This window comes from Labeo rohita, chromosome 13, assembly GCF_022985175.1.
Source record: "Labeo rohita strain BAU-BD-2019 chromosome 13, IGBB_LRoh.1.0, whole genome shotgun sequence".
Classification (NCBI taxonomy): Eukaryota; Metazoa; Chordata; class Actinopteri; order Cypriniformes; family Cyprinidae; genus Labeo; species Labeo rohita.
In genome coordinates, this window is record NC_066881.1 from 3,625,597 (window position 1) to 3,637,825 (window position 12,229).

Consider the following 12,229-nt stretch of genomic DNA (forward strand, 5'->3'; position numbering starts at 1 on the left):
ACCATAAAGCCCTGACTGGTGGAGGGCTGCAGTGATGGTTGACTTTCTACAACTTTCTCCCATCTCCCGACTGCATCTCTGGAGCTCAGCCACAGTGATCTTTGGGTTCTTCTTTACCTCTCTCACCAAGGCTCTTCTCCCCCGATAGCTCAGTTTGGCCGGACGGCCAGCTCTAGGAAGGGTTCTGGTCGTCCCAAACGTCTTCCATTTAAGGATTATGGAGGCCACTGTGCTCTTAGGAACCTTAAGTGCAGCAGAATTTTTTTTGTAACCTTGGCCAGATCTGTACCTTGCCACAATTCTGTCTCTGAGCTCTTCAGGCAGTTCCTTTGACCTCATGATTCTCATTTGCTCTGACATGCACTGTGAGCTGTAAGGTCTTATATAGACAGGTGTGTGGCTTTCCTAATCAAGTCCAATCAGTATAATCAAACACAGCTGGACTCAAATGAAGGTGTAGAACCATCTTAAGGATGATCAGAAGAAATGGACAGCACCTGAGTTAAATATATGAGTGTCACAGCAAAGGGTCTGAATACTTAGGACCATGTGATATTTCAGTTTTTCTTTTTTAATAAATCTGTAAAAATGTCAACAATTCTGTGTTTTTCTGTCAATATGGGGTGCTGTGTGTACATTAATGAGGAAAAAAATGAACTTAAATGATTTTAGCAAATGGCTGCAATATAACAAAGAGTGAAAAATTTAAGGGGGTCTGAATACTTTCCGTACTCACTGTACATTTATGATGATCCCAGGTTGCTATAGTCACGCAGGTTCGTTTACGCATTAAACATGCTACAATAGTGTTATAGTGCCCACTCCCCTTTTCTTTCTGGAAGTATTTCTGTTCTGGAAGTATTTTTTCCCCCATTCATTCTACCCATAGGGATTTAATAAGAAAAGTCTTTGTTAAATCACTATAAGCCATGAATCTGTTAGGTCAAACTATGCACATCACATGCACGTTTTGTGCAAGTACCAGATGGGTGTCATGTCATTTTTTAATACGACTGAATTTGTGTTTAACTTGATCACAATTTAATAAAAACATTGCAAGTTACCAATTACAGTGCTTTCATTTCCATGGTTATTCAATCGGTAATAAATTATATGCAGAAAGCAAGCAAAGAATATTTACATTATCCAAAATAAAACCTTGTACATTAACTTTCAAACAAGTTGGAAACAAGATAGAAACAAGCACCTGTGTCCAGTAAAAGGTGTAGAATATATTTTACTTTATCATTTAACTTGTAATTCAAAGTTTCTCAGTGGGCATTAGAAGAAAGCATGGGATAAGTATAATCACAGCACATTTTCAAATAGTACTTGGATATGTTTATGTATTTTTAGATATATTTTATATATTTTTAGTATACCTGTAAAATAAATGCACTTTACAAACAATGTCTGTCTTTTTAGTGAAATACACACCAACCTTACATCAGCATAAAATACTAAAAACTCTAACATGTAAGGCATCTTCCATTGACAAACCTGAATATAATCATTTTAAAGCATGTGCTTCCTTCAAAACAGTTTGTTCTTTCTGATTTTATCAATTCTAAAGCAGAACCTCAGGCCTCTGTTGTGAATAAAGATCTGGAACAGGTGGAGCTAAATGTGTCCTTCACAGAAGGCACAGGGGAGGGAACATTATTATTTTCCTTTATTAGAGTCAAGGACAGCACTGTTTCAGCACCACATCATGGACAGCACCACAGATCTCAATGCAGTCAATATGTAGACGACATTAAATCACTCAAGCACTGAATTTGGGATAGGAAAGGGTATACATGAATGAATGAATGAATGAATGAATAAATAAATAATAATAATCATTATAAAAAAAAAATAAATTCTCTACTAGTCAAATAATTACATTTGTGTCACTGATCATGTGAACCCCTACTCTGTACAGAACCTTTTTTGCTTTCACTGAACCAAAAACAACAACAACAACAACAAAAATTCTGATTCATACTAGCATTTTATCAGGACTTAGACAACAAAGAGGGCATACCAAATACTAAGACATTTTAAAATACATTAACATTTTAAATAAAACTGATATGTTGATAGTGGAATATGACTTTTTCGTAAGTGTAAAACAATGCAAATATATGGGTCTTCCCCTATACAAATCCAGTCATGTTCAGTTTATTAATCTGTCTGTGCAGGCTCAGTAGATGGCAGCAAAGCCACGTTATAAATCGACCCAAGAATGAGCCTCTTCTCAAACCCAAAGAAATGCCATCGGACCAACGCATTTTGCAGCCATTATTATACTGTATTATAGGGAACTGTGAGACATATGCTGTCTACTGATGAAGTGTGCTGCACTATTGTCCAGAGGGTGTGTTAGTTTGAACGTGTACGTTATGTTGGATCAGATGCTGGGGGTGCAGATGAGCGGCGTTTTATATTTTACTAAATATTCCTGTCATGAGGTTTCGTAAACAAAGTTTTCTTCAAAACGCATTCATCCACACACGCCCAGACATATTGGCAAATGTCATGCTCATCCTAACACTGAGATCCTTAAAACGCATCCTTCCTGCATCAAATGGAAATTCGAATTAGCTATATGCTTATTTGATTCTTGAGTTCTGTTGGATATGGTGGAGCATATATCACAACTCTGCTTGTTTTATATTGGAATTATGTCTTTCTAATGGAAAAATAAAATCACGAAACTTAAAGAGTTTTCAAATACTGAAAGATTTTCTTTAAATACCTTTCAATATTCAGATCCTCTCTCTTTCCCCCCATTTTGGAGTTATATTTGTGAATGTTTAAATTTTGTTATATAGTTTTCATTCATTCATTCATTCATTCATTCATTCATTCAGGTTTTACGAGTTTTAAAATCCTAAACGATTTTCTTTACATATGGATTGGATGTTCTACATTGAGAATCACAATACTGCACAGAAACTAAGCTTTCTATAAAAAATGTTTATATCAAACATTTGATGGATTTAAGAAAAAATAGATTTCCTTAGGATCAGACCCAAATATGAGCGAAATTCTAATAGTAATCCCATACTTTTTTCATACTGCTGGGGAGGTTGCAAGCTTTACTTCGGATCCTTACTGTTAAATCATATGGCTCCCTTAAAAACGACTTAATGAGTTCATGCTTTATGTGGACCCATAAGAGTCTGCAGACTGTAGATCTCCATCCATATTCCCCTGTATCTCACATGATGGTTGAGTCCAGCGCCTTCCTCTAGATGCGGACTGCCTCATCGCTCCATTCTGTCTCCACGGTTTGGACCGAGGGAATCACTTTTGGTCCCAACACCACCGTTTCTCGTCTCTGCAGTGGTCATTCTCGGTGATATGACAGCTAATATAGACGAATCCGTGTGCCATAGGCGTCAGATGTTCTTGCCAAAGCTGGATCTCTATGCATTACTGTGATCGGAGAAAATAAAACGCAAGACACCGTGGCGCTGCGTGGAATTACAGCGGACACGATGGGCACATTGAAGCAGATCCTGCTGCTTTTCGCAGGTTTTGTTGCCGCAGCTCACGGTAAGTTGAAAAGTCTGTTTTATAAGCTGGGTGTCATTGTCATTAATACCCTTCAAGGATATGACTTTTTCTGGGTATGACTACAAAAGTCCTTTAGACCTTGAATATAGGTGGACGTTGACTTTGCGTTTGATAAAGCCACATCAAAACTTGCATATGGCACGCACACAAAATGTATTTAAGTTATGGCATATATATATATATATATATATATATATATATATATATACACACACACACACATAGTATTTATTTGTCTCATTAAATGAGAGACACATTACACGGCAACATTATTTCGGTGAAATTACAAGGATATTGCATTTTGATTGATTATGAGTCGATTTTATATATACATTTTTTAAATCGTCACAATGTCTGTTAGTCTTCAGGTAGTAGGGTAGGAAGAAAATTATTAATTATTTCTCTGAAAATTCTATCGTCATATTTACAAGCAAAATACAAACCTCTAAGGCTATTTTACATAACATAAACGTGTTGGTATAAACTTTTTTTTGGATCACAGACAGCTGTGTTGCGTAAAGAAAGGCCTATGGTTCGTCTGTAGTCATATGGATATTCCTAACCGTCTATGGTCTTTCACCGGTTTCCATGGAGGTTCTACGCGTTTGCAATAGTCTATCAGTAGACTGACTTTGCAATCTGTCTTAATCTAATTTAACATATAGTTTATTATCTAGGCTATAGTGTGTGAGGGAGAGTTACATTTCTCATAGAATAGTCCAAATAGTGTAGCTAACTATTCTAAAGTAGTTCTAAAGTGATTGTAATACTGCTGAAGGATTTGCAAAAAAAAAAAAAAAAAAAAAAAAAAAAAAATCAACAAACCGTTATTCTTGTTAACTTTCATGCACTGATTCATGCATTTCATTTGCTGATTACGCCCCCCATTAGGTGGGCACTAAGACCTGTAGAAGGCCGCGCTATTCTATAAGTTACAATGTAACAAATGTTGCTAATGGTCTTTTAAATTCGACAAGTTAAGGTAAATGATATATAATTAAAGTGATTTAACCATTTCTTAAAACGTATTTAAAGTAACAGATATTAATTAGCACCTTTTGGTTGTTTTGTTTTGTTTTAACATCTCATGAAGCGTCTGGTCCCTGAAAAGTGAGGCGTGATGTCAGGCTTAACAAATGAATAATGCCTCCTTTCCAGGAACCTGTCACTAACGTGAGATCACAACAATAGCAAACTTAATCGCAGATTACAAATCAACACATTATATATAGACCTATATACAGATCCTTGCACATAGCGTGAAATTAAATATTACAGGACAATGCAGTGTCGTGGCCTGCTCACCTGCACCTCACTGCTAATGTCCCCGACCGTCTCCTCTGTCTGTCTGTAAACTTCAATTCAAAGGTTGCTTTCTGTATTCCTATTATGTTCAGCGTTTTAGAGGACATGCTTTTTCAGAAGAATTAGTGATGCTGCAGGCACTTCCACTGCTTCCCAAGCCTGTGAAAGAATCATTAGTTTTGTCACAGCTGTGCCATCAAAGTTAATGACAATGACTGCTGCTATTCCTTGTTCAAAGGCATGTGGGGAGTTTTCAGGGACAGGCATTAATTAATCTAGTTTTATCAGCCATGATTTGCAAAATAGTAGAAGTGGAAAGTTTATTTGTTGCTCTAAAATTTTTTGTGTTTTGCTCAGTTTTTGTTTTCCCCCAATGTTTTCCCCCCCTCCTTTCTCAAAAGAATGTTAAACCTGGTCATAGACTGGCAATTTTTGGGTCTTCTGAAATAGTGAATAGGTTGGGGGGTTGGGGGGAATAAAATAAATAAGCAAACAAACAAATAACTAAATATTCAGACCTCCCTTGATTTAAAACTTGTTTAAATATGCTTCATAGTTTATAAATACAGTGTATACTGTACATTCCTCTGAGCCCAGCTTACATTGTTGATGTCAAACTGTATGGCAGCTTTTTTCTTGATAAACATGTTTGTGAGACTTTATGGTGCGTGGACCTTGGACATCTAGGGAGGTCTGATGCATTCTCTCCTGTAAGACCTCCTGTAAGACAATTTTGTACATTTTAAAGTTAAAAGTTTAAAGGTCTTTTGATATAAATAGCACTCCATTATGATCACTGTTGATGAACCATTGCACATAAATACTGTATATTTGCAATTACACATTTGTAATAATGAAGTTTCAATTTAGAAAATTTAAAAAAGCAACTTAATGTAATATAACAGTACAGTTAAAATTTGAATTTACTTTCATGTACTTTACATGTACTTTAGAATGCTAGTCAACACTTTTTAAGCACTTTTTGTGCTTAAAGTGTGTTAAGATATAGTCATGAAAATGTACTGTCTTTAGGTACACTTAAGAGGCCTTGTATTTCATGAGCACAGTTTTTAAAGCTTTAAAGTAAAGATTTTAAAGTTTTCAAGTTTATTATGTGCATATTCAATACAATTAATTGCACTTCTTTTTTTAAGGTAAGAACTTGCTCTGCCTGTAAAATTACTTTCTATTTTAGTTGACATCAGATTTCATGTTGATATTTCAGTAATGATAAGCTGGCATTGAATGCAGTTGGACAGAAGGTTTGTATCTCATGTCATCAGAAAAGAGGCACACACATCCTTAAATGTCAGTGATATCAATTTAATTTACATACACTAGAGTTTTGAAATGGCTGTTTCAACATCCAGTACAGGTACAGTGACAACCAAATGAGTTGTTGTCAACTGTAAGATGTGATGAAACTGTCCAGCCTCAGGTCTCACATGCAAATGTGACATTCAAGGTCTTGAGAGAACAGTGATTGAGCAGGGGCTAAGGAGAGCTTTTTTTATTAAAACAGGCCCTTGTTGACTGAAACATTCTAACTGAACTGAAATGTCACTTAGGTGATTAATATGTATTTGCACTGGCGATTACATGCAATTGTTTATTTTATTTTATTTTATTTTATTTATTGCTTTGCTGTGTTTGTGTTTCTTTAGCCATACTTTTGAAAGTTCCATGTCACCACGTAATACCATTTGCAGCTCATTTCAGTAAAACAGATAGTTAATGAGAAGTAGAGCAAAACTTGTTTTTATCCACAGGGATTTGATTGGATCTTGAAAAATAGGCATTTCAAAATGGAGGCAGTTGGTCTGAGTAAATGGGGGAGACAAGGAATTTGAGTTAATTGTGATTTTTATGTTGACTTTAACTCCTAGCTTTGGTAAAGATACAGTGGCAAAATGCAGATTCATTGCTGATGAATGAAGCACTTCTATAAATAAATGCTATCTAGAGGAACACTTCAGTTTTGGCTTGGTAAAAAGAGGTATGTCAAATAATTAAAATGCAACTAATGTCTACACACACCACATTTTTAAATGGTGTTGATTAGGCAGGCAGATGCAAAGTCTGGAGCCAAGAAACATCCATAATTCAGTGGACAGCTGGCTCGATGTGGCAGTGCAACCTTTTATTTCAAGTTTTTGACAGCTCTTCCTCAAGTTCCCAGTTCTTGTCTGCATAGCTCGTTCTGGTCCCAAATGCTGTATGGCTACCAGTTCAGGTTGTTTGGGTTCTAGTTGTGATGACCCATTTAGGTTACGCAAGTGCATATCTTTCTTGTACTACATGCATATAACCAATTAAAACATTTGCAATTCAAAGCAGGCAGAGTCAGCAGAAATGATATTACTTTTTGATCTATTAATGTGATTTTAAGGCTATGGTTTTTAAGAACAGAGAGGGAGATGCTTTGAGATTTGAAAAAAAAAAAAAAAAATTAGACCACAAGTTAGCAGTGTTGTAGGATTGAAAGTACCCATTTTAATGAGAACTCTTGGCTTTTTTTAAGATTGTAGATTTTTTAGCATGAATGGTGGCATTTAACTGATATAATTTAGAGGCTAAGCTAATAAAGCCCTTTGCTGTATTCTGATGTATGCAGAAAACAAGCACTGTTCTTAAAACCCAATTCTTAAAATAATCTGGAAATTTCAGGATAGAGTGACAATATGTTAATAACTGTTATGTTATATTGCATTATAAATTAAGGATTAATAAACAGATTTTAAACAGTTTTGATGGGTCAAATAATAATAATAACTACCTCTGATACTAATACTTTTGGTGCTTGGGTAACACAGTACTATATATATATATAATAATAATAATAATAATAACACATAAATAATAAAAAAAAATCTTTATAAATGTTGTTGCAGATGTTCTTGATCACTAGACATTGTTATACATATACGAAAGTATTTTAACAAAAAACAAACAAATTTAATTTAACACAATCTTTCTGTAACCAGTAAACACCACATCAAGTGCACCAGGCATGAATGAAGTTTAAATACAGCAGAGCACTAGACCAGCACATGTAGTGCCTGGTTCTGCTTTATTGTGGGTGGTTAAATAAGACACAGGATTTATGCTGAAATAATACAACTGTGGAGTGAAATCATCCCTGCTTGGTATGGTGATGTCAAGCATAGTGATATTTTTGCTCGTCATTCTAGGGACTGCAGTGAAAGCCAGTCTGCCTGCTTCAGCTTTAAGGTAATGGCCTTTCTCCTGCTGTAAGATAGTGTTTCTCATCTGTCAAGAGAATAACCATAGCAACATGTCTGAACCAGCTGAGTTGATTCACTGGATACAGGGTGAAAGGAGTCTTTTCCTTCTACCCAGTCCTACTTGTGAGTCGCTATTGTGTGCGTTATTTCTACCTCCTTCTCCCTTTTGACAACAAACAGACAGTCTCAGAAATGCACTAAATCAACATGAAATAATATGTCACTTTTCTCCCACAGCGATGGAAGCCACATTGATCCCATAATTGTTATATCACCTGTCCTCAATCCAAAAACTACCGGCCTTTCAGTGGACATATAATTTCAATAGCACTACAAGACAAAGATTAACATGGCACTTCCTGAGGGACCATCACAAGCTAAATTAATCACTCACAGAGTAAGCAATACAGTAAACACAGAAAACACAAGAGACAGCCGACATTTTGCAATTAAATGCTGTTTACACCATGGTACATATAGCAAGTGTACATGGCTATTAGTGGTAAGGACTGCTGTACACTATTTAGATGTGAAAGCAAAAAGATGTGAAATAATTCATACATTTATACACACATACACACACACAGTCTGGTTTATTATCTTTGTGGGGACTCTCCATAGGCGCAATGGTTATACTGTCCACACTGTATTTTCTATCCCCTTACCCTAACCCTACCCCTAAACCTAACCCTTACAGAAAACTTTCTGCAGTTTTACTTTCTCAAAAAATCTCATTCTGTATGATTTATAAGCTTTTGTACCCATGGGGACCTCAATTTAGGTCCCCATCGTGACACGAGTCCCCATTAGTATGTGTGTATTCAGGTTTAAGTCCCCACCAGGATATATAAACTAAAAGCACACACACACACACACACACACACACACACAACCTTGCCCAAATAAATAAATAAATAAATAAATGAAAAAAAACAACAAAACAAAACAAAACAAAAACCTTTCACGTAGCCATGCACCATCGCTCAATAAACGCGTATGTAAACAATGCAGATCTGATCCAGAAAGAGGAGGGTAACTGAACAAAGGCTTGTCAAGGGGTTTGGAGATGTTGAAAGGGGATATGGAAGTGTAATTATCTTAGAAAGCATCACAAAGGCATTTTAATTTGGTATGTGTTGCATTTATTTATTTCGACTTTTGTTTCTTACTGTTTGTTTCTACAGATCTAACTCTCACACCTGTTGTCATCTAAAACAGATCCAAAGTCTAGTCAGCCCATGGCCATTTTTTTTATAACACCACAATCAGCTAACAGTAACTACTCAGTTTTTAGTGGCTTTGATTCTGGAAGTATTTTTCCCATTCATTTTCTCCATAGACATTGTTTATGTATTGTACATTATGTAATGATACATTTTGGCCCTATACTGTACATCTGTAGGTAGAGAAGCTAAAAGGATTAAGTAAGTAATACTACAAGTAAATGCCAGCAAACTGATCAAAAGGGCAAAGGATGGCCATAAAGAAGCTAGAAAATCTGACATTTACCTTTTGAAAGCGGATTTAGTAGACATTTGCTCACTCCCTACACAATGTGTCATATGTACAGACTAATATGTTCTTAAGTGAGGCACGGCAGTGATTGTCCATGTTGATTTATTTATTTTTTTGTAGCTAACAGATTAGCAAAGTCTTTAGATCAGGGATAGACAACGTCGGTCCTGGAGTGCCAATGACCTGCAGAGTTTAGTTCTAACTCTAAGCAAACACACCTGAACAAGCTAATCAATGTCTTCAGGATTACTAGGGCTACAGGCAGGTGAGTTTTTTTTTTTCAGGGTTGGAACTAAACTCTGCAGGACATTGGCACTCCAGGACTGATGTTGCCTATCCCTGCTTCAGATCAAGGGTCTCCAAACTCGGTCCTGCAGAGTTTAGCTCTAACTTGCCTCAACACACCTGCTTGGAATTTTCTAGCATGCCTAGTAAAGGTGCATTCATGTCATGTCGTAATTACCGTGATTACGAGATACCAACTTGTAAAAACCGTTCACATCCTCGTAGAACTCGTAATTACAACTTGTGAACTGGAAATTCTCTGAGAGCTACCTGTACCAGAGAACTTGTACCACCTGATAACCTCAGATTCATTTAGGTGCTGTGATTCCAAGTCTAAGGGTGTAAATAGCTCAAAGTAGAACACCATGTGTTGTCATCTCGAAATATATAATCCAAAAATATTGTAATTATATTCGTAATTATAAGACATATAAGTCTGTCAGATAAATCAGTCTGCTGTCAACCATTACTCCTAGTCTGGGCTTCCGTAAATATTACATAGGGTATAGATGTAGGAATAAATGAATGACTGACTGAATGAATGAAGATTTGAATTAATGTATTAAATAAATAAATAAATAAAATGTATTATTATTATTATTATTATTATTATTATTATTATTAATAATAATAATAATAATAATAGATATTCATAAAGAAAGTTTGCTTTATGACGTGTCACACCCCTGGACTATTGTTTTTCCCTCATGTGCCCATATATGGTGTTCCTGTTCCTGTCCTTGTTATTGTCATTATTAGTTAATCACCTGCACCTGTCTGTCTCTCATTAGCCACCCTTTATAAGTTGTTTAAGTTCAATGCTTTGTGTCTGGTCTTCTCAATGAATATGTGTGTTCCTGTCTCCCTTTTGTGGATTTACCTGTGTGGATTATAGTAAAGACTTTACATTGCATTTCATCGTTGTGTTACGCCTTCCTCCTCACGTGTTGTGACAGAAGACTGGACCTTAAAAAAAGTTAGCGGTATGTTTACCCTACATTTTGTTTTTATCGTTCCTATCAGTGTTGTATTTTTTTTTCTGTTATGAATGATCCGGCCGTCCTCGTTCTTCTGCTGGAGCAGGGGGATCGCTGTCTTGAGGACCACACTAAAGCCTTTTGCGTTCCTCGCCAACCTTGACGACACCAGCCCCACTCTTGACCCAGAGCCCAGCCCAGCATCACCCTGATTCACGGCCCGAGCCCACTGCGGAAGGAGAGCCAGAGCCCACCATCACCTCAGGACTCCACTCCTCTGGCTGCACCTTGTCGCTTCGTCCCACCGGCTCCGTTGGGCTCCTCCCTCCCTCCAGCTCTGCCTCAGTCCTTTTTTTGCTCTGGCTCCGCCGCGGATCTCTGGATCTCCGCCTCGGTGTCGCCTGGACTCGTAGGCTCTCCATCTCCACCTCCACTTTGCTCCGCCGCCGTCGGTCGGCCCCCTGGAGTCGTCAGCCCTTCCTCCACCATGGCTCCTCTCTCTGTTGGCTCCACCGTGGGCTGCCATCATGGCTGCGGCTTGGGTCTCGCCTGGCTCCTCCTGCTCCGGGTCCCTGTCTCCGCCCTGGCTCCTTCCTCCATCTGATCCGCCCTGGACTTTGTTTGTTGTCCTCCTTCCGGGAGTCCGTCCTCTGCCAGAGCCTCCTCCTCCACTGACTTCCTGCTTCTATCCCACATCCATGGCGTAAGTCCCCTCAGTCCGTACCCTCCTTTTTTTTATTTTATTTTTTTTTTGTTTCTGTACAGCGTGAGGTCGTGCCTTCCGGGAGGGGGGAGAACTGTCACACCCCTGGACTATTGTGTATTGATTTTTTTTAACTCATGTGCCCATATATGGTGTTTCTGTTCCTGTCCTTGTTATTGTCATTATTAGTTAATCACCTGCACCTGTCTGTCTATCATTAGCCACCCTTTGTAAGTTGTTTAATTCAATGCTTTCTGTCCGGTCTCGTCAATGAATATGTGTGTTCCTGTCTCTCTTTTGTGGATTTACCTGTGTGGATTATATTAAAGACTTTACATTGCATTTCATCGTTGTGTTGCGCCTTCCTCCTCACGTGTTGTGACAGTGACCCACTGTTAAGATATGGTTCCATGCTTTTTAGTGGGGGCACACTCAGGGCATGAACGACTAGAAAATAGGCATTATTTAATAATAAATATGTTTTGTAAAATAGATTCATACAACTTTTGAATAGTCCCCAGTTGAATGTTGCCTATAAAAACATCTGTCAGTTGCTTTAGATGACCTGGTCAGGGCAGAGGTTTAAATTTATCTGTCTAAATTTATCTGCGGCACAAACTGTCCAGGTTTTATGT

The 12,229-nt window shown here is 37.4% G+C and overlaps 1 protein-coding gene across 2 annotated transcripts in view; it reads left to right on the forward strand.

Moving 5' to 3' along the window:
* Nucleotides 1-3,231: 3,231 nt before the first annotated feature.
* The window catches only part of csmd1a (CUB and Sushi multiple domains 1a), a 500,785-nt gene continuing 491,787 nt past the window's right edge, over nucleotides 3,232-12,229 (forward strand). For both annotated transcript variants that reach the window (XM_051125525.1, XM_051125526.1), the window contains exon 1: nucleotides 3,232-3,543. In XM_051125525.1, coding sequence (XP_050981482.1) covers nucleotides 3,486-3,543 — 58 coding nt within the window. In that variant the 5' untranslated portion in view covers nucleotides 3,232-3,485. The remainder of the gene's footprint in view (nucleotides 3,544-12,229) is intronic.